Source organism: Lactuca virosa, chromosome 6 (genome assembly GCF_052849685.1).
Source record: "Lactuca virosa cultivar CGN04683 chromosome 6, Lactuca_virosa_CGN04683_v6, whole genome shotgun sequence".
Classification (NCBI taxonomy): Eukaryota; Viridiplantae; Streptophyta; class Magnoliopsida; order Asterales; family Asteraceae; genus Lactuca; species Lactuca virosa.
The window spans coordinates 257,375,881-257,399,333 of NC_136431.1; the positions used below are offsets into that span (position 1 = coordinate 257,375,881).

The following is a 23,453-nucleotide window of genomic DNA, read 5'->3' on the forward strand; positions in this document are numbered from 1 at the left end:
CTCAAATCCACCCTTTCGTCATGTCTTTGCATCTTCATCTCCCGAACCAACAATTGGTTAGATTCTCAGATAATGATTCAATGATTGATATTGTGGACAGGGAGAAAGATAAGAGTTCAATGTTGACCGCATTTTTTGACATGAATAAAATGGATGAGATTGCGAGGCAATATCTATATAAAGAATTCCCAAGATACTTTACATGGAATGCAACCAAACGTTGTTGGAAACAAAGGAAAAAAGGAGCAATGAGAGGCCGATTGGTTTCTGCTAACCCTGCCGAAGGAGAGAGATACTACCTACGGGTTCTCCTATCACATGTTAGAGGGCCAACATGCTTTGAAGATCTTTACATGGTGAACAACGTGTTACATCCAACATTTCGTAAAGCTGCTCTTGAGAGAGGGTTAATAGAGATCGATGATAACCTATCTCAATGTCTTACTGAGGCCTCATTATATCAATTTCCAGGTGCTCTTAGAAGGTTATTTGCAACTATACTCATTTATTGCGAACCCGGAGATGTTCGCAAGTTATGGGATGACCACTATAATTCACTTTTTGAAGATTATATGCGACAATGTGAAAGTGTTGAGCGAGTTCAAACCATGGTTCTTATGGATATCTCTATAATTTTGCAATCTATGGGTAAGCATCTCAATGAGTTTGATCTTCCTATGGTAAATACAAACATTAATTTGGAATCTGGAGATTATCGCAAGGTCTAAGAGGAGTACTCCATCGTTGTGGATGATGAACACCTTTGTGCAAAAGATTCTCTCAATACCGACCAAAAAAATGCATATGATGAGATCATGACCCACGTTAATCAGAATCGTCCGGGTGTGTTTTTTATAGATGGTCCTGGTGGAACTGGTAAAACATTTTTATACAAAGCCTTACTTGCCGAGGTTCGTTCCCATGGTCATATTTCACTTGCGACAGCTTCATCTGGTGCTGCAGCTAATAATATGCCCGGGGGGAGAACATCTCACTCGCGGTTTAAGATTCTGATAAATCTTGATAATAACTCAATGTGCAAAATCAATAAGCAAAGTGGGGTTGCTCAACTACTTCGTTTGGCCAAAATAATCATATGGGATGAAGCATCAATGGCGAATAGGCAAGCAGTAGAGGCGGTGGATCGAACGATGCAAGACATTACAAAGGTGATTTTAGGCAGGTGTTACTAGTAATCAGACGTGGTACTAGAGCACAGATTGTAGACGCCAGCTTGAGGATGTCACCTCTTTGGTCTTTGATTAAAAAAATACGTTTAACTATAAATATGAGAGCACTGGCCGATCCATGGTTTTCAGATTTTTTGATACGAGTTGGCAACGGAGATGAAGAAACCATCGATGAAAGTTTTGTCCGAATACCTGATGATATGTGCATTCCTTACACCGATTAAGACAAATCAAAAAACGAGTTGATTAATGCAATCTTTCCTTCTTTGCACATCAATGGAGGCTCTTCAGAGTATATTATTTCCAGGGCGATACTATCAACAAAAAATGAAAGTGTTGATGAAATTAATGATCAACTGATTGATAGGTTTTGTGGAGAGGAGAGGATTTACTATAGTTTTGATGAGGCAGAAGATGATAAGAACAATTTCTATCCGATGGAATTCTTAAACTCTATAAATATCAGTGGTTTACCTCCTCATTACCTTCGACTCAAAACTGGATGCCCTATAATACTATTAAGGAATATTGATCCTTCGAATGGTTTATGTAACGGCACAAGATTGATATGCAGAGGTTTTCAGATGAACGTGATCGATGCGGAAATAGCGGTTGGCCTTCATGCCGGAAAACGAGTTTTTTTTTACCAAGAATCCCTCTTTGTCCATCCGATGATGACATGTTTCCATTCAAATTAAAAAGAAAACAGTTTCCAATTCGGCTTAGCTTTGCTATGACAATCAATAAAGCTCAAGGCCAAACAATTCCAAACGTTGGTGTTTATCTACCAGAGTCAGTATTCTCGCATGGGCAACTTTATGTGGCGCTTTCCAGAGGGATATCCCGTGAGAATACAAAGGTCTTAGTGAAACCTACAAAAGAATTTCAGGGGAGAGGAATTTACACATCAAATGTGGTGTATCAAGAAGTTCTGCGTGATATATAAGATCAAATTTTGTATAAACCTTATCGATATATATTAAAATGGTAATGATATTTTTCAATTTATTTGTGTTCTTAAAAATATTTATTTTCTATATATAACTAATTGAAAAAAATTCAATGAAATAAAATCATTCCTCAATATTAACTATTCATTTAATTATGAATGTGATGAAATCTTTTTTACATAATTCTTGTGAAAAAAATTAAAAATAACAAGTCTTTTACATTAAATGATTATAAGCATTTGTTGTATGAATTGGTAAAAAAGAAAACATATTTTGATTCCTTTTAAAATTTATAAACAACAAAAGAAAAAAACTCTCATATTGGAGGAAGATTGGAAACATGCTGGTTTTCATTTATTATCATATACGATTACAGTCGCACCACCTCACCGAGATAACTTTTCACCTAACAAGAACTAATCGGCGCCTAGAATCTTTTTGTCGAAAGGAACAATAGCCATCGCCGCATCGCGCGGGTACCCCACTAGTATATATATATATATATATATATATATATATATATATATATATATATATATAGGGTCCAAATGTGTTGCGTCATGGGCTTGTGTTTTGTATCCGGATTGAGCCTGTCCATCCGTGATTAGCTGGTAGGGTTAGACTATATATAATGCATGCATGTATGCATTAAAAGGTTAAAGTTTGTGATTATTATCGTATTAGTTTTGTAACCCTAAACACCTCTACAGTCGAAGTTCTTAATCGAGCTCTTCTGAGGTGTTAAAGCATTAATCATACGACATATTCAAAGCCATTCTTGTGTTTATAATTACATTCTTTATTGTTTGTCTGCATAGAATCTATCGATCCTAATTGAATTTGATTCAACAATTGGTATCAGAGCAGGAGACTGTGTGATCAATACACATTCCTTCTGTATTCAGAATCCTTTAGGGTTTCCGCTTTTATCGTATAAATAGAAGCCGTCTTCTTCATATCGACGGCAACTCTGTTTCTGATAAAACCCTAATCTCAAGATTACAGGTCTGATTCTAGCAGCTCACCATGTCTCACGAAGATCTGCAAACAAATCCCATCAACATCTCAAACAACATTGGATCCACTACCAGGATTCCCATTCTTTACACTCAAGACTATGAAGTATGGGCGCATCACTTTGAAGATTATGTGGTTGGATCTGAAGACAATGGCTATCTCATCTGGGAAGCTATCACACTTGGGCCGTTTGTTCACTCAGGAACGAACACAACAGTTAAGTCCCAAAAGGAATATAACAAACTGATGGCGGATGTAGAGAAGATGCCACAGGATGAGAAAGACAAGTTGCTGTGTAATGTGAAGGCCATGAGAATGATCAGATTCGCCTTGCAATCTGACACTTTTCGGTTGGTTGGTTCATGTACGACGGCCAAAGAAATCTGGGATAGGTTGAAAGAACTTTATTCAACCGATGAAGATCTAGAACACTCCATTCAAACCTTGTTGCTGTCAGAATTTGGAGTTTTCGAACAGAAACCACAAGAAAAACTCATAAAAACTTTCGATCGGTTCAATCATCTCCTAAGTAAGATGATCAAGCATGGAATAGAAAGAAAGTTGATCGAGCAGAAGGTGACCTTCATGAATGGTCTAAGACCAGAATGGATGGCTGTGGTTTCAACAGTGAACGCACATGAACAGTTTAAATCTTACTCACTAGCGAAACTTGTAGGAATTCTTAAGTCCCATGAAAGTGTAGTAACCAAAGAGGCGAAGGTAGTTTCTGGTGTGGGATCGCTGGCTCTTGTCTCAAAAGGAAAAAGCATTGCAGAAGAAGAAGAAGAGTCGGATATTTCTGAGTGTGACCTTACAAGTGAGGAGTATGCTATGATGGTCACCAATCCAAAGAAGTTTGCACGAAGAAAATTTCCTATCAATAAGAACCGAAACTGGCAGGGAAGTTACAGTTCTGAGAAGGTGAAGGATGAAGCGAAAAATTCTTCTCAAAAAGATGAAGACAAGAAGGAGAGCAAGCTTGCAGGAGACTCTAGGTTCGACTGCAATTACTGTCACGGCAAGAACCACTTTGCCAAAGATTGCATGCTGAGGAAAATGGCCGAGAAAAGAGATGGTGAAGATGATGAGGCGTACTACATGCGTAAGTTGGAAGAGATCAAGAAAAAGAAGGCGACTAACAATTTTATGAATGCCTTGATTGTGCAGGAGAATGCAGATGAAGATGAGTTCGGTGGCGTTGAAGTTTGGTCAACCGATTCTGAAGATGAAGAGGTGAGAAAGCCCACTCATGGAAGAGCTTATGTGGCAAAGGATGTAGGTTCGGCTGGAAGATGTTTGATGGTCACAGCTGGTGCATCAACCGAAAGTGCAAGTGAGGAACCGAACCTGATTGAGGACAAATGTTTTGCAACCAAGCCCGTAAGTGAAAAGATCAACGACTGCGATCGGCTGATCAAAAAGGTACAATTCATCCTTGAATCACTTAAAGTTCCAGTAATAGATTATGAAGAAGAATTAAAAGAATTAAAATTTAAATTTTCTAACTTAAGTGGTAGTCTCATGCAAACTCGCTTAGCGAATTCTAACCTAACTGACGAACTCAGCAGGGTTTCTTCAAAAAGTGAGGAGAGAAGGATGTGGATTGAGCTGAAGGAGGCGGAATTAAATAGAGCTAGGGATGAAAGTATTTATTTGCAAAGAGACAATTTAAAGTTTTTAAAACAAAGGAATGTTTTTTGCTTGATTGCTAAGCGCTTATATACTAATATTGCTCAATTGCATTTAAGTTGTGAGATAGGGAAGAAGATTCACAAGATGATCTTGCGCTTCCTTGAATTTAAGGAGGATGAGATCATCGTTGAGTGTGAATCAATAGTGTCCTCAGAAGAGACATCCATGTCTTACAAAATCGGACTGGACAAAATAGAGACCTTCATTGACTCTAAGGAACATAAATGTATGCTCAAAAATATTTTAGATGAAAATGATAGGTTAAAAATAAAGTCTGAAACTATTCAATCTTTTGACTCTTCAAACGCCAAATTAATTTCTGAAAATAAAATGAACTTAGAAAATACGTCTGAATTTGATGAGGAAAGTGAGATGAGCGAAATCTCAGTGGAAGACGTAGTTGATTGCTCTGAGTTTATGAAAAGCGAAACCGAGAATGAGAAACCCCTCATATCTGAAAATTCGGTTGAATTCGCTCGCCTGTCAAGGGACAAGCCACAGAAACTCAAAGAGAAAGCCATGGTTTATCAGAAAGTTCAAACTGTGCCGAATCAGGTCTATGCAGTTACCGGTGTCACTGCAAAACAAACAGCAGAGTTGAAAATCTTGGTCGACAAAGACAATGCTGAAGGGTGTGACGATTACTTCTGGTCAGCCCCTATTGACAACGCAGATGAAACCATAGGCTTAACTGAGCAAACTTCATGGAGGGTTAAAGGAAGATATGTTGCTGAACCTATCAACAAACCCTCAAGTTTCGACAAACCAAGCACAAGTGGAACTAAAGAAATCCCTGAAGAACCAAAGAAAGAACCGATAGTTCCAACAAGTACAACCGAAACTCAAAAGGAGAAGCCAAAGGCTAGCTTCAATATCCACAAATCGCAGAAGGAGTTAGCTGAACAGAAACGCTTAAGAAATCAAAGATACATGAAGAATCTGAATGAGCGAAAACGTCATTGGCAATCTCAAAATCCCAACTACGTTTCTCCAAAGAAAGAATCAATTGCTAAAGGAAACGAAAAACTGAAAGGAAAAGAAAATTTCAGTCCAAATTCCTACTATTCCAAATCTCAGAACCGAACATCGACTTTTGGTTCCAAAACAAGCGCGCAGAACCGAACGTCTAGTTTCGGTCCAAACGTCAAGGCTAACAACCAAAAGCCTACTTTCGGTCCCAACAAAGGAACTCAGAACCGAAAGTCAAGTCTCGGCCCAAATGTCAAGGCTAACAACCGAACATCAACTTTCGGTCCCAACAAAGAGACTCAGAACCGAAAGTCTAGTTTCGGTCCTAAGACAAGTTTCGGTCCTTCCAACTCACAAAGCAAATTAAAATCACTAAAGGATATCAAAGGCAAAGGAAAGCTTGATTCTGAGTTCAATAATAAGAAAAAGTCAGATAACCCTAGGAAAAGAAAACACTAAAAACATCCTTTAATACACCAAAGATTAAACCAAATAAAACTAAAATCAAGGTGTATACCATCAAAAGAAAAGATCAAACCACTTTAGTAAAACGAACATATTTGGTTGATGTTTCTACTGCAATTCCTTTTTCCTGTGAAAAACTCACCAGGACCCAAGAGACTTTGGGTTCCTAAATCAGCTTGAATTTGCAGGTGATACGTGACGAGCAGTTCGATGACGAATGGTATATAGATAGTGGCTGCTCGCGTCACATGACAGGAAGGAAGGAAGAGTTGAGGGAGTTTCGGTCCCTAAAGGATGGTGGATGTGTGAATTATGGCAATAACTCGTATGGAACAATCAAAGGATATGGGATGATAACCAACGGAGATTTCTCGATTCGAAAAGTAGCGTATGTGGAAGGATTGCAGCATAACCTCATCAGCGTGTCACAATTAGTTGTGGGAATAGGTTTGAAGGTTTCATTTGATGATGAGGGTTCTGAGATAATTGAGAAGCAATCCAAAAAGGTGTTGTTAAAGTATGAACGCAAGGGAGAGATGTATCCTTTAAATCTCAACCCAATTCGAGGAAAACCAGCTATATGTCTGCTATCAAAGGCGAATACTGATGAAAGCTGGTTGTGGCATCGACGTCTATCGCAACTGAACTTCAAAGACATTAATAAGTTGGTGTTTGGTGATCACGTTCGAGGCCTTCCTCTTCTCAAGTTTTACAAAGAACATATGTGTGCAGCGTGTGAGATGGGCAAACAAAGCAGAAAGAGCCATCCTACACGAATCAATATAAAGATTGTTGAAGCTCTTGAACTTCTGCACATTGACTTATGTGGACCTTCGGCTATCGAAAGCTTCGGTGGTAGTAAGTTCATTCTTGTCATTGTAGATGATTTTTCTCGCTTCACCTGGGTTTTCTTTCTTAAATAGAAATCAGATGCAACTCCCAAGCTGAAGACGTTCATAAAGCAAGTGGAAGTACAGCTGCGAAAGACAGTGAGGAATATCAGAAGCGATAATGGGCTGGAATTCAAGAATAAAGATTTTGAGGATTTTCTGGCAGATAAGGGGATATCTCACAACTTTTCAGCTCCTTATACTCCACAACAGAATAGGATTGTTGAAAGACGAAACCGTTCCTTGTGTGAAGCATCCAGAACTATGCTTAGTTTCGCCTCTCTTCCACTATACTTTTGGGCTGATGTAGTTGCAGCCGCGTGCTACACTCATAACCGATCTTTGCTCAACAAAAGATTCTCAATCACTCCATATGAGATCTTAAACAATCGAAAGCCCAACGTCAAATTTTTCCACGTGTTCGGTTCAAGGTGTTTCATTTTTAATTCAAAGGAGAACCGAAACAAGTTTGACGTCAAAGCAGATGAGGGAATCTTTCTTGGTTATTCACTTACTTCAAAAGCATACAGAGTTTTGAACAAACGCTCCAAACGAATTGAAGAAACATATTATGTAACTTTTGACGATAATTACATGAAAAAAGTTCAAAGGACTGAAAGTGACTTAGGTGAAATATTTCCTGAATCAGGACAGGTCTCGGTTCCAATATCCAACTTGTTTGAGGAGTACATTCGGTTATTTGATGAACCAGAGAAAGCAGCACACTCAGAGGCGAAAGCAGCAGATAACAAAATTGATAATCTCAAAAAGATCATAGATGCAGCTGCCAAAGAAATGGAAAGTGAACCTCCTAAACCGACAGGTGGTCAACTCTCAACTGACTCTCCAAACAACGGCTCAATGTTCAAGGGGGAGAGTTCAAAAGCACCAAAGACAACCGAAATGTCTTTCGAGGGGGAGAATCCTAATCCATCCCCAACTCATAAAAGTCCAGGCGAGGGGGAGCATACAACTCCTAACCCACCCAATAACAGTCCAATCGAGGGGGAGAATCCGACTCCCACAGAGAATGACAACTCTGAGCCTGACACAGGTTACACTCCGCCAGTCGAGGGGGAGAAAGAGAATACAACTGACGAAGGTGATCAATCAGAACTTGAAGAAGAAGTAAATGCAGAGTTGGATCCAGCCTATGACCCAAATTATCCTCCACTAGTGAAATGGACCAAGGATCATCCCAAAGCATAAATAATTGGTGAATCATCTGAGAAAGTCCTCACTCGTTCTCAATTGAAAGCGAAACAAACTGCATTATTCTCTAAAGTTGAATTCTGTATGTTTAATTCGTTTATCTCTAAAGTCGAACCAAAAACAGTAAATGCTGCACTTGATCATTCTGATTGGGTTCAAGCAATGCAAGATGAGCTTCATGAGTTCGAACGAAATTGAGTTTGGAGGCTAATTCCCACACCAAAGGATGCTTCAGTGGTGGGCTTGAAATGGGTCTTCAGGAATAAATTGGACAAAGAGGGGAACGTTATTAGAAAAAAGGCTCGGTTGGTAGTTAAAGGATATTGCCAAGAGGAAGGGATAGATTATGAGGAAACCTTCGCTCCAGTAGCTAGGTTGGAATCAGTTAGGATCTTCCTGGCATATGCTGCTCATAAAAACTTCGAAGTTTTCCAAATGGATGTAAAATGCGCTTTCTTGAATGGAGAACTAGAAGAAATAGTGTATATTGAGCAACCTCCCGGGTTTGTGAACGAGAAATTCCCTGATCATTGCTATGTGCTGGAGAAAGCTGTATATGGTTTGAAGCAAGCACCGAGGGCATGGTATGAAACTTTAACTCGCTTTCTGAAAATGTCGAAATTTAAGCAAGGTTCGGTTGACCCAACCTTCTTCCGAAAGAAAGAAGGCGAACATCTAATGATAGTTCAAATTTATGTCGATGACATCATCTTCGGCTCCACGAATCCTAGCCTAACGGTTGAATTCAGGAAGTTGATGGAGACTAAATTTGAAATGAGCGCAATGGGTCCGATTAATTTTTTCCTTGGTTTGAATATTAGACAGGGACCAGAAGGTATCTTTATCAATCAGGAGGCATACACAAAGAACTTGCTGACAAAATTTGGTATGACGGGAGATTCAAAAGTGAAGGTTCCTATGGCGTTTGGCACTAAGTTAACACCTTCTCTGGAAAAACCTGCTGTTGACATAACACTATATCGACAAATGATAGGGTCCTTTATGTATCTAACAGCCAGTAGACCGGACATTATGTTTTCTGTTTGTTATTGTGCCAGGTTTCAAGCTAATCCAAGAGAACCTCACATGGTGGCGGTGAAAAATATTTTCCGTTACCTGAAGAGAACCTCTTCTCTCGGTCTCTGGTATCCTGCTAGATCTGGATTCTTCATTCAAGCTTTTTCTGATGCTGATCTTGGAGGATGTGGTCTGGACCGAAAGAGTACTACAGGTGGATGCCAATTTCTTGACGGTAAACTTGTTAGCTGGCAGTCCAAGAAGCAAACCTGTGTGTCACTTTCAACAGCCGAAGCTGAGTATATAGCTGCAGCATCTTGTACCTCTCAAGTAATATGGATTCAAAGTCAACTAAGAGATTATGGGCTGAGTATGAAGAAGATTCCTCTCTATTGTGACTCAGAAAGTGCAATAAGGATTTGTCACAATCCAGTGCAACACTCTAAGACTAAGCATATTGCACTTAGATATCATTTCATCAAGGACCACGTAGAAGATGGGAACGTGGAAGTACATTTCGTTCGGTCCTTTGATCAACTGGCTGACATATTCACTAAAGCCTTACCTGAAGCGAGTTTCAATAAAATTTTACAAGGCTTGGGAATGATGGAAGCAGAGTCGGTACCGAATCCTAAAATCTCTTACTAAAAATTAGGCAAGCGAAATAGAGCGAACGCTCGGTCTATTTCGGCTCCATAATTTTCGGGAACCGAAATGAACCGAACGCTCGGCCTATTTCGGCTCTGGAATTTTAAGGAACCGAAATGAACCGAACGCTCGGTCCATTTCGGCTCCATAATTTTCGGGAACCGAAATGAACCGAACGCTCGGTCTATTTCGGCTCTAGAATTTTAAGGAACCAAAATGAACCGACCGCTCGGCTTATTTCGCTTCATTCTTTTAAGATAAGGTTTCGGTTGTACATTTTGTTTAAAGAGTGCTTTGTGCTACTTTATTTTTCTTTTTCTGTTTTTATTATTTTTCAGAAAACTTCAAAAATCCAAAAATATTTTCTTTTTCTGTTTTTATTATTTTTCAGAAAATCTCAAAACTTCAAAAATATTTTTTTTTCTTCTCTCTTTATTTGGTGTGTTTGTTTGCTTGTTCTTTTAATTAGGTCTAAAGTATACCAGTACAACATAATTTGGAGCTGAGGCAGATATGATTATTTCTATCTGAACTAGTTAAGGGTCCCTAGAAGCATGCTGCTGCATGTTGACCAAAGCCTCTACGACTTAGAGCAAGGCCTTAATGATTCGATCTCTACCTATCGTTTCTTCCCAATCAGGCTTTTAAAATCAACTCAAGTCAAGAGCTACCTTACTCTTCTCAAATGAGTTAAGAGTTTTTCTGCTTAGTCATGTCTTTATAGCAGAAGGTTCTTTCGGTTCTTTAGCCACCCTCCTTATATTCTCCATCAAGTTTCGGTTCACCATTGTAACCCTTGAGACTCTCGGTCTTTACCACTGAGGTTTATGGTTGCATAAAATCTATGTTTGTGATCTTAGATACGTACACCACGTGCTGAGTGAAACCCACAATCCTACACCAACAATGAATTGACAGTGAATTATTATATTCAAGATCTTACTGGTTACCTAATGAAATCTCATTTTTACTTTTGAGTGATATTTTATGAAATTGTCTAACACCAAGGCTTTTCTTCCCAAAAAGATCCAGTTTATTTTTGTTTTTGAGATTTCCATCATTTGTATAGTCACTAAATCTTATATCCAACCTACTTGCTCAACATACCACATCGGTCTCACAAGTACTTCTTCAGACGTTCGGTCTTATGTTAAGAATGGATGTTCGGTTGAAGATAAGCCACCCTAAACCTATAAATTAAAAGAAAGCCTTTCAATGTTTCTCTATAAACAGTTGATCGTATTTTCTTGGGAAACCATACAAGCACTTCAAGTCTCTCTTGATTTTGAAGGAAGCGATTCTTGCCCGGAATCACCTGCTTTCTGTCTTCTAATAGACATCACTCACATCCAATACACATTTTGCTTTATTTCTTTATCTTTTGTCACTCTATTGCACAAAAATTTTTATTTTCCAACATTCTGGTTGCTGTTGGTTCTCTTTTTGTTTATCCTTTGGAGCAACAGGGGTTATCCTAAATCTTGGAGCGAAACTGAATTTCAAACGACGAATTAAGGATAAGATTTTGGGCGCGTGAATTTGAACGGTCTCTATACCCACGCATGCTGACGTATACATAGGAGTAACCAACCTGTCACATCGCGCTTTTTCAGGCGACGTTTCAGTGATCTCATCATTATGATGACGATTTTTTCTCACTCCTAGCAACGATATATAAAGGGTTTCTAATCTTATTTGTCTTTTACCAGCAACAAATTCTCTCAAATTACAAGGCAATTTGAAACTGTTCATCTTCTTTCTTCGATCAACAATGGCGACTTCTTCATCGGCTCATGATCAAACTGCTTCGTCCACATTGCTTTCGATCAAGCCAAATCAGAACATGATTATTGAACTCAATCCTTTCCTGTACGATTCATATATGCTACAGGTGGTTGAGTGTTTGCAGTATTCACCTCTGGTTCTAGCCCTAACACAGGTGGAAGCCGTTCCTATGTCACTCCTATCACATGTTTACTCTACTGCTTCATATGACAAGAACAAACAACGAATCTACTTCCAAATCCATTCTCATAAGGCTTCTATTTCAAAAGGGAGATTTTGTTCCCTATTGCACCTGGCTGTGGATTCATCTGTAATTTCACCAGACTTCATCTCGACTACTCAACTTTTCTCGATGCTCTACGAAATGGGATATACTGACGTGCTTACCACGGTAACGAAGGTTAAGAATTCATGCTTACCGTCCCCATGGAATGGAATGCTGACTCTTCTCATCAAGAGTTTGGTGGAGAGAAGTGGTGGATCTGATGGCACCAGTAAGGGTTTCCTAACCCTTCTCTACGGGCTTTACAATGGTCTCAATCTCGATTATGGGACGATTATCTGGTCTCAAGTGGTGCAAAGCCTCAACACTTCAACGAGGCATTCTGAAATCTCATGTGCACGATTCTGGACTCTCATTACACGAAGGGCGATTAATTCTTTGGAAATTCCGGTAATGAAGGATGCCCTAGTCGCGTCTATTGCTACGTTTCACACCAAGAAAATCATAATTTCCGATCCTAAGAAGTTCCCTCACATTGGCTCTATCCCAGAGACAATGTACCGGTGTGTCACAACCGAGAGTAAACTCATGGCTGATTATCACAAACTTCCTCCCAAGGAACCAAGAGTCCTATCTCCTGAACAGCAGGCTGCCTTAGATGTTGTGAACAAGCCTGGTAACCGAGGGAAACGGTCTACTACCAAGAAAGAGCCAACAGAGGATGATAAGTCTAAGTCTGCCAAGTCCAAGAAGCGAAAGTCTGAGAAAGGGGATTCTTCTAAACCGAAGAAGATTAAAAAGATGGCGAAAAGGTCCAAGAGTCCTACTCCTCCCAGTTCAGAACATGATGAGGAGGATGAAGAAGAGGAAATTCATCATGCATCACCGAGAGGTAACACTCCTCCCCGATCTCCTACTCCAACCGAATCTCCTCATAATAAACTTCCAACACCACCTCCATCACCGAAACAGATAGTTCCAGTTTCGGTTGCTCCTGTTCCCCCACCTACCACATCTCAAACAACAACTTCTTTTCCACCACCACCACCAGTTTCTTCTATTCCTCTTTCTACAACTCCCTTACCACCTCCCATAATTTCACAATCCACTTCCACTACTATTCCTGAACCGACAGTAAGAGTCAACGTATCTGATACGGGGGCAACTACTGAAACAGAACCACCAGTTACATCCAAACCACTTTCACCCTCACCTTTAACCGATTCTGGTGCCACTCTCGGTGGTGCTAATGATGAGTTTGATTCTACATACTACAGTCCCTATCGGCTTCCTACCGATGAGGATGATGATGCTCCCGTCACATGCCAACACTTGCAGAGCATTCACGAGAAACTGGATAAATTGCTTGATGACAACAAGTCCTACAGTGGTGTTGTGCTTAAAGCCTTTTTGGACACAACTCTTGAGCAATACACTGACTCCATTGATAAATCCAGTAAGGCTGTTAATGAGTCTACTTCCTCTTGCCAAAAGGCCACTGCTGATGTTGCTGATATTGTTCATACTACTCAGATCTTTCTCGAGTCACTCAAAGGGCATGCTGATACAAGTGCAGCCAAGGTGCAAGCCTCCGTGGATTTATTTTCCAAGTCCCTTCAAGAAGAGCAAACAAAGTTTGAAGCTGTTCGTTCTTCCATCCAAGCAGATAACACTTCACTTCTCAGTTCTGTGTCTTCTCGGCTGGAATCTCTTCATGCTGATTTAGCAAAAGAAGGTGTTCTGAAGGAAGATCTTGCTCGACAAGCATCCACGATTGAAGTTCAGAAGGTTCAGCTCGCTCAAGTTGAAAAAGAAATTACTTTGTTGAAGACGGAGAGAGCTGTTTTTCGAAGCTGTGCAGGGGATGTGAAGGATATGCTGACCAACATTCTTGGTGCTCATGATCCTATCCTTACTTTGACCATACAGAATCATCTAACTACAAAACTTCTTCCTGCCCTTGCATTGTTACACGAGATGAAGGGTGTTTCGGAGAGATTCATTGCTCCAAAACAAGGGGGAGAAGGTGCTCATCAACTAAAGGTTAAAACTGAAACCGATTCTGCTCAACCGAAAGTCAAAGTTACAACCGAACTGAAGGGTAATGAAGCTTCAGGTTCTGGTTCACAACCCAAGCAAAAGGAAATTGATGATGATAGTAATGACGAGTCTGATGAAACTATTGCTGAGGCTCTTAAGCGAAAGAAGAGGGATAAAGAGCTGGATGAAACCTTGAGGGTTGCAAGGGAAGCAGAGGAGAGGGAAAGGAGAAACAAGGAAGAAGAAGAAGCCTTAAACTGCAAGAAGGCCTTGTTTCCCCTATGGACAAAAGAGGCACTTATCAATCAAGCTATAGAGTTTCCAAGTGTTTATTGGTTGGAACCTGTTGCTTCGTTTGACTGTGACAATTCTAAGGACTCGCAGTTCGACATGCCGATAACACGAAAGGCATTCACGTTTCATTGTTTCGATTCGACTGCTGAGGTTTCTTTTCCTCATCCAAAGGTTGATCGAGAGCTTATCGATTTTTATTTGAAGTATGGTCAACCGCAGTACTTGACATGGAGCGCACAGAAGATAATTACTGTCAAGGTACTGAAACCTACGTCTGCTGGGAGGTTCATAAATGTTAATTTTAAAATCACACGAGGATCTGCAAACTCGGTGTCGATTATTTCCCTGGCAGATCTTCCAAATCTGAATCCTCATGACTGGATTCTATTGTTTAACATTCTGCTCACAAATCCGAGGGAATATGATCCGATACTGGAGCACTTGAAGTGGATGTTGGCTTCTTACATCCATGAGGTTGCAGCTATGGATCAGGAGATAGCGAAAGTGATGAACAAGAAACCGACCATCAAGCCAACACCGAAACCAGGAGATGTGAATAAGATGAAGATGGGCCAAATTGATTCAACACATCTTACTGTGATGTTTACAAAAGGCGAAGCACACAGATTTTTATTCGCTCTTGTTGATAAACATTTATTTTCAACAGACTGCTTGGAGCACATCATCAACATTATTCATCGGTGCAAGCAGAACTCAAAAGCAGACAAGAAAAACTTCACGGACATGCTTCGGTGGTACATAACGTTCCGTCATCATCTATTGGCTATCATTCCGAAGGTGTTCAAAACAATAAAGAAGTCTTCTGCAGCTCAGCCGAAGTGAGCTTTCTGCTCCATTGATGCAAAGGGGGAGATTGTAGGGTCCAAATGTGTTGCGTCATGGGCTTGTGTTTTGTATCCGGATTGGGCCTGTCCATCCGTGATTAGCTGGTACGGTTAGACTATATATAATGCATGCATGTATGCATTAAAAGGTTAACGTTTGTGATTATTATCGTATTAGTTTTGTAACCATAAACACCTCTACAGTCGAAGTTCTTAATCGAGCTCTTCTGAGGTGTTAAAGCATTAATCATACGACATATTCAAAGCCATTCTTGTGTTCATAATTACGTTCTTTATTGTTTGTCTGCATAGAATCTATCGATCCTAATTGAATTTGATTCAACAATATATATATATATATATATATATATATATATATATATATATATATATATATATATATATATATATATAGTTTTGACATAACTTCTATCAATACAATCGTCAATACGTTAAAACGTAAAAAAAAATAAGCACGGACAAAAAAATAAGCATGAAAACATAAAAAAAAATTACGTCGAAATGTAGACGAACTCAAATTTATAATGAAAATTCCAAATTTGCGTCGAAGCGTTGATCACCTTGAATTTATACTGACACACACACACACACACACTGTCACACCCTCGGGCTGGTGGCAGAAACACTGAGCGACATGACGTTTCATAATGTTGGCTTATGGAAGAGACTTTCATGTTGAGTTTTTCCTTAATCACCATCTTCTTTGGTAGTCTGAGAGTTGTGCATACTCTTCGGCTGGATAGTCTTTTATTTCTGTTGGTTGACCTAGGAATAGATGTGATTTTGATATGGTCAACATAATGTTGTTGAGTTCACAGGTTTGGTAAGCATGAAAATATTTTGTCGAAGTTCTTAAGTTAGCAATCGTTGTATTCTCAACCTAAGTCAACATGTTAGTGTAATTCCTAGTGTTTTGGTAATGGGATTCAGATAGTTTAATGACTAAATCTAAGTCCTGATTTGCATAGAAGATGTATATTTTTACTTGTCACTTTAATTCATGATTAGTGTTCTGGTAATATTCTCCTAATATTTCTTTTATCATATTTTAGGCACTACTTCTCACGGTGTTCCTCAAGAATAGTGGATATTTATTTTAAAGAGTGTATTCGAAACTCGTTTCCTTGAGTTTGAGTATACTATCACTACATAATGGATTAGTAGTATATGATAGTTTAGTTTTAGTTTAACAAAGTTAAGATGAGTTCCAATAATCGAGCTATGACTGTTGATCCTGAAAACCACGACGCTTCATCGAACGTTGCTATGTGTTTACAAAGTTATGCCTGCTTCGAATTGCCAGCAGGATGTAGCTAGCAATCACAGGTAAGAGTTCCTATATACATATCTCTCCCGCTCACTTAAGATTTAACGATTATAGGCCTGGAGCTAACTGAAAATCTATAAGAGTGTTGATGAATCGTGTCTCATCAAACTCTTGTTGTGGGGGCCTCCCCTGGTCTGCGTGTTTTTATTCGCGTTTTATTTATACGGGTTTACTTATTATATATTATTTATCTTATATGTGTATATATAATTGGTGTTTTCTGCGTAGCCAAGTATTTAGGCAGACTAACACTAGGTACTTAGCTTATCCAAAGGGTGGCTATAATAACGCGTTTCAACGTTTCCTGGCAATTGGCCAACGTGACAACTAGGTATGATATTATCTATCATTGTGGTTTAGTATAACAACTAGGCATAATATTAGCTAAAGAGTTTGGGCAAAGTATCTGCCGGTCATAATATCGTCATAATGTTATGAGCATAATTATCTAACTACAATAAGTAATACGTATGTAAGTTTGTATTTTAGACATGTATTCCCTCCGAAAAGATTTGGAAAATGGGGCCATGAGACTCACCTATATTTCATGAAACCGTTGATGTAGGGTAGAAAAACCACAAGTCCGGTACTAGAGAGGCGCTCAGGAGTCATTGGCATGAAATTTAAGAGAGAGAGAGAGAGAGAGGTGTTGAGGTGTGAGAAAGGATCAACCGAGACTTGTTATTTATATGAGTTTTGGGCTGCATGTTTCACAATAAGCGCGCGAACCACCCTGATGCTGACACGTGTCCTCTACCTATAGGTCCACGTTATCCGTATCTTGGAGGATCGGGGTGTCAGAAAGCGCGCCGCGTATGGCGCACAAGTGCATGCGAGGGTGTTTTCTAATCTTTGAAAATTCATAACTCTCACGTACGAACTCCATTTTCTACGACTCTTATATATTCTTGTAGATCTCCTCGTTCTATACAACTTTCCTTTTGGTCATTTTGACTTTTGTTTTTCAATTAGTTTTTACTACTATTATGATTTTGTAAAAATCATATCTTTCTTATATGATTTTCGTTTTAGGAGTTCTTTGCTCCATAATTCCTACTTTACGTTGTACTACGATTTCCTAGTTGGCGACTTTTTCCAAAAGTCAAGCATTCTCCTTGTAGTTTTCGTCATTGCAAACTTTGAAGTACGGTCGAACTTTATTTATTGCGACAATCATATCTTACTCGTATTGAGTCAGATTTTTGTAAAATTTATTTTTCTTGAATCGCGGTAGCGTGTAGAATCTATGTATGTTAACCTGCTTTCAAAGTGACACGACATTTCACAAACTTATTTTTGAGCCTATGGTTTGATGTCAATAAGGGTGATAATTGAAATTTTAGGTGTTTGCAAGATTATATTATCGTGTTTTGACGTTGGCTATCGACGGTGGTTGAGGACGTATTTTATGGGTTGTCACATCCTCCCCCTGTTGAAGGAAATTTCTTCCCCGAAATTCAACTTGTTGTGCCTGACGTGTGTAATATCCGGACTCCCAGGTATATTATTTATATATTTATTGTTAGGGTTTATTGAGTAACTCGGCGAGTTGGTGCCTCAACTCGTCGAGTAGAGTCGTGATTGGCCACGGGGGTTAAGTGACCAACTCAACGAGTCAGAGAGCCGACTCGCCGAGTTGGCGCTATGAGATGAAACCCTAAATCCCCGGGTCTGGGGCCTATTTAAGAGAACTTATGTTCTCATTTGCACCTCACCAGTTGCCTAGCCTCCCTGTGTGAAACCCTAAACGAGTGTAGTGAGCTAAGAGAGTCTCAAAGCTAATCTTGAGGAATTTTAGTGCAACTTTTGAGGAGAATAGGAGTTTGTCCAGCAAGGAACAAGGAGGAACTGTGGGTCCAGGGCCAATTCGTCCAAAGCTTCAAGTGGAAGGTAAAAAGCACGCACCTTTCTCATTTATTTGGTTAGATCTCATGGTTATGGAAGATTAGGGTTTCTACCACCTTTTAATTGGGATTTCGAGCATACTGAGTTATCATGAGGTTTAGACCTCAGATCTGGACCTTGTGAGGTCCCTAAAGTCCAAAGATCCCAACTTTATTCATCCATATGAGGGTTATTGTGCTTAACACTTTGTGAGAACATGTATTTGTATTTTGGAGCAAAAGTACCATGCATGAACGTAAAGATCGAAGCTTTACGTAACAATCGAGTCATGGGATGCTAGATATAGTGTTTGGAGTGATAGATCTGCTTTAAATCGTCTAAATGAGAAATCAGATTGAAGGGACTCGCCGAGTCTATGAACTGACTCGACGAGTCGGTTAGGGTTTGTCCCGATGAGCGTGATCATGCGATAACTCACCGAGTTGGAGGTCAACTCGACGAGCTGAGCTGGACTTTCATGAGACTTCTCAGGAAAACGAGTGGACTCGACGAGTCACATACATGTACTCGACGAGTCAGGTCAAACATGGACTGTTGACTCGGGCGTTGACTTCTGTTGACTTTAGGGTTTTGGTTAAGACAGGGTTAAGAGAGCTATAGAGGGGTAAAATGGTCTTTTACCCATTCCAAGAGTTTGAGAGAAAGAGAATAGCCTTGATTATTTAGAGTTGTGAATAGAGTATTAATTAGAGATAATTATCCTATGTGTTAGGCGGAGGCTAGTTCGAGATTCGTGTACGAGGTTATTACTTGCTTGCTTCGAGGTGAGTCTTCTCACTATACTTTACCTAGAGTGGTAACTTTTGTGTGACCGGAGGGTCTTATGTGCTTATATTGAGTATTCTAATATCCTGCATTATGTCTTTGTGATTTATGTTGTGTATTATTCTGAGCTTACTGAGTTAGGACCGCAGGGTCCACCCGAGTTGTGGGACCGGAGTGTCCCACTGAGACACATTGACCAGAGGGTCTTATATGAGTATAGCCATGAGAGGCTAATGAGATATGTGTGGTATTTTTGGGAACTCACTAAGCTTCGTGCTTACCGTGTTATGTGATATGTGTTTCAGGGACTTCTCAGGATCGCGGGAAGGCGCCGTCTTGATTGTACACACACTTGAGATGGAGTTTATGTTTTGTGGATCCTGGATTTTTAATCAAACAATTATGGAGTTGTGTTTTGATAATTTGTCATTTGGGATTTGGTGAAATGTGTTTATGAGAATTAAGTGATTTATAAAGCGAAAATTTGTTTGAAAATTTACGGTGTTACAAGTTGGTATCAAAGGCTTGGTTTGAGGGATTCGGATGCACCTTCGGGTATGTCTAGACTCAAACCGGGTATGTCAAACTCTTGAAGAATCAACACCCATCGTATCAACCTTGGCTTTGCATCCTGTTTTCTAAACAAAAATTTCAAGGCGGATTGGTCAGTAAACACAATGGTTTTTGACAAAATTAAGTATGGACGAAATTTATCAAAAGCATAAACTATGGCTAGTAATTCCTTTTCTGTGGGAGTGTAGTTTTCTTGAGCCGGGTTGAGTGTTTTGCTTGCACAATTAGTTGGTTGAAAACGGGTTTCAACCCTTTGTCCTCAAACCGCTCCTAATGCAAATTCACTAGCATCACACATCAACTCAAATGGGAGGTTCCAATTCGGGGCAATCATAATGGGGGAGGTAGTTAATTTTTCCTTAAGAAGTTCAAAAGCCTTCAAACAATCGTTATAAAAATCAAAAGTAGTGTCTTTTAGAAGTAATTGAGTTAAGGGTCTTGTGATTTTTGAAGAATCTTTAATAAATCGACGATAAAAACCCGCATGGTCCAAAAAACTCCACACCCCTTTAAAGTTAGTTAGAGGTGGTAAGGTTACAATTGTGTCAATCTTAGGATGATCCACCTCTATCCCTGCTTTGGAAACCTTATGTCCGAGCACTATTCCTTCTCTAACCATAAAATGACATTTTTACCAATTTAAGACCAAGTTGGTCTCTTCACACCTAGCAAACATTAAATCAAGGTCAGAAAGACAAGTATCGAAAGAATGACCAAAAACCAAAAAATCGTTCATGAAGAATTCCATGAACTTCTCCATAATGTCGTGAAAGATAGCGGCCATGCATCTTCGAAAGGTGGTCGGCGCATTGCATAATCCAAAAGGAATTCGTCGATAAGGAAAAGTCCCACTTGGGCATGTGAAAGTGGTATTCTCTTGGTCTCTCGGATCAATCGGGATTTGAAGGTAACCTGAAAAGTCATCTAAAAAGAAATAGAAGAGGTGACCGTATAATCGTTCGAGCATTTAATCAATAAAGGGTAAAAGAAAATGGACCTTGCAAGTGGCATCGTTTAACTTGCGCTAATCGATGCACACTCGCTAACCAGTTACCGTTCTAGTAGGAATGAGCTCGTTCTTCTCATTTGTTACCACCATCATCCATCCTTTCTTTGGAACCACGTGAACCAGACTCACCCATTGGCTATCCGAAATAGAGTAAATAATTCTGGAATCCAACAACTTCATTACCTCCTTCTTCACTACTTCTTGCATGTTTGGATAGAGTCTACGTTGTGGCTGAACTACAGCCTTGGACCCTTCTTCCAGAATGATCTTATGTGAGAAATACGAAGGGCTTATTCCTTTGATGTCGGAAATCGTCCACGCTATGGCATTCTTACGCTTTTTCAACAATTTCACCAAGCTCTCCTTCTCTTTGGGATTCAAATCTGAGGCTTTGATCACATGCTTATATTCATTATCTTCTAGGAAGGCGTACTCCAAATGATCGGGTAAAGGTTAGAGAACTGAATTTTGGCTCTATTCAGTGGCAACGACGTGGGCTGATTGCCACACCGTGGGATTCTTTTTTCCTTGTTTGGTCTTGAATTTTGTTGACCTTACGTCGTGGCTACTGTTGGGCCACGTTGTGGGGTTTTTTTCAGAGATTCTTTTCTCTTCTTCAAAATCTCTTTCTTCCAGGAGCCTTTCCAGTTCTTCAAGGTCATGTTCGGCATCAAAATTATCTTCCTTCCGAGTCATATAACCTTCTAGCTCATTCTCCTACCATTCTTGCATCTCCTTTTCCATGAATGAGTCAAAAGTGTAAACCGAAAAGACCATGTCATCACTAATCTTCGAGTGCTTCATTGCTCTATCTACACCAAATGTTATTGCATTTTCTCCAACCCGAATTGTCAGCTTTGATTCACTAATGTCCACAAGAGCCCGTGTGGTGATAATAAACTGTCTTCCAAGAATAATAGGAACTTGATTGTCCTCCATGTCAAGCACTATGAAATCTGTAGGAAACACAAGCTTATCAATATTAACCAAAAGATCCTCACAAATACTTCTCAGGAATGTCACTGTCTTGTTTTCTAGATGAATTCCCATGCGTATTGGCCTTGGATCCGGGAGATTCAACTTCTTGTAAAATGAGTAAGGCATCAAATTCACACTAGCTCCCGAATCGGCAAGAGCATGACTAGTTGCAAGATTTCTGAATTGACAAGGTAGTGTCAAGCTTCCTGGATCTCCCATCCTCTTTGGCAACTGTTTGAGCATAGTTGTTGAGACATTCTTGTTTAATATCACACTAGAAGCTTCCTTCATCTTCTTGCGGTTTTTGAGAAGGTATTTAAGGAACTTGGCATATTTGGGAATTGGTGCAACAACTTCAATGAACGGAATATTGATTTGTAAAGCCTTGATGTTTTCCAGAAAATTTTTGTAGTCCTCATCTTGTTTGTCTTTCTTTGCTCGGCTCGGATATGGAAGAGGTGGATTGATACGTTTTGACCGAAGTAAAATTTTTGTCTTCTTCTGATAGCCACACCGTGGGTACGTCCCCACGTCGTGGCTGCTGGGCAGTGGTATTTTCTTGAACGATTTTTTCCGGCTGCTGCACATTTAATGAATGGGTATCAGTTAAAGAAATTAAAGGGTTGATAATTTTACCACTCCTTGTTGTTACGACCTTGACGTGAGCATTTGGATTGGTCTCCGTGTTGCTTGGAAGTGTGTCCGGTAAGCGCTCGTTGAATTGCGTTGATAGTTGTCATATTTGTTCCTCGATGTTACATATCGAGGCTTGCTGATTTCGGAGAACAACATCAGTTTCATCGAGCCTCTTTTCGGATGTGGCTGCAAATCAAGCAAGTATTGCTTCAAACTCGTTCTTCTTTCGGGAGCCGGTTGCTCCTTTTGATAAAACATGCGGACTTGTTGCTTGTACTTCTCTTTTTTTACCTTTCTATATTCATCATATGGTAGCCACTCCTTCTTCGGTTTCCTCTAATCTTCATCATACATGTCACCACTAGAGTACCAAGCTTGAACCTTCTGATTTCCATTTTCGTCGAGGTCACAATCCTTTGCCAAGTGAGGCCCGCTACAATTATCACACCCTACACGAATTGCATGTATAGATTGATACATCTTCGTCATCCTTCGGTCCATCAACTCTAGTTTTTCCATAACCGCAGTTATGTTCTCATTGCCTCCATCCAAACTTCCCCTGCCTCTTATAAGATCTTCTCGTAGGTTATGATATTCACACGAATATTTTGCGAATTCTTCCTTCAACTCCTTAATAGTAGCTGGTTCTTTCTTTGTCATTGGTTGGTGGGATGTCAAGTCCACCAAGCAAATTACACCCTTTGTTTGCAAATAAAACATAATATAATGGTAAAAAGGGGTATCAATCCTCGGGGAAATGGTTGTATTCAATCACCAATTCAATCCAATAGAACTAGCGTAAATAAACTAACTACAATTAAACTAAAAGAGGGGGGTGTTGTGATTGCTTGAAAACTAAAAGACTTGAATAACTAAAAAAAACTTGCAATTAAGCAAGATGGTGAGATGCTCAAATATTGGAGAGAATTGGTTAACCAATGCAATTCAACACAATGAACATTTGTGTGTTTATCATTAGGATTCAACATGAAGCTTATCATT

General features: G+C 39.6%; 1 protein-coding gene across 1 annotated transcript; it reads left to right on the top strand.

The window, feature by feature from the left end:
* The first annotated feature begins 20 nt into the window (after nt 1-20).
* Nucleotides 21-17,982, top strand: LOC145122466 (uncharacterized). Its single transcript, XM_079058068.1, has 5 exons — nt 21-722; nt 834-1,183; nt 1,558-1,825; nt 13,397-13,924; nt 17,929-17,982. Exons 1-5 carry the CDS (start codon nt 21-23, stop codon nt 17,980-17,982), a joined length of 1,902 nt encoding a protein of 633 aa, XP_078914194.1.
* The last annotated feature ends 5,471 nt before the right edge of the window (nt 17,983-23,453 follow it).

What these genes read in the sequence shown, in the direction of transcription:
- LOC145122466 (XM_079058068.1), top strand. Translation starts at nt 21, where the DNA reads ATGTCTTTGCATCTTCATCTCCCGAACCAACAATTGGTTAGATTCTCA. An exon ending in GCCTTCATGCCGGAAAACGA is followed by an intron (nt 1,826 to 13,396) that starts GTTTTTTTTTAC and finishes CAACACTTGCAG; the next exon opens with AGCATTCACGAGAAACTGGA. An exon ending in TTCGAAGCTGTGCAGGGGAT is followed by an intron (nt 13,925 to 17,928) that starts GTGAAGGATATG and finishes TTGAAATTTTAG; the next exon opens with GTGTTTGCAAGATTATATTA.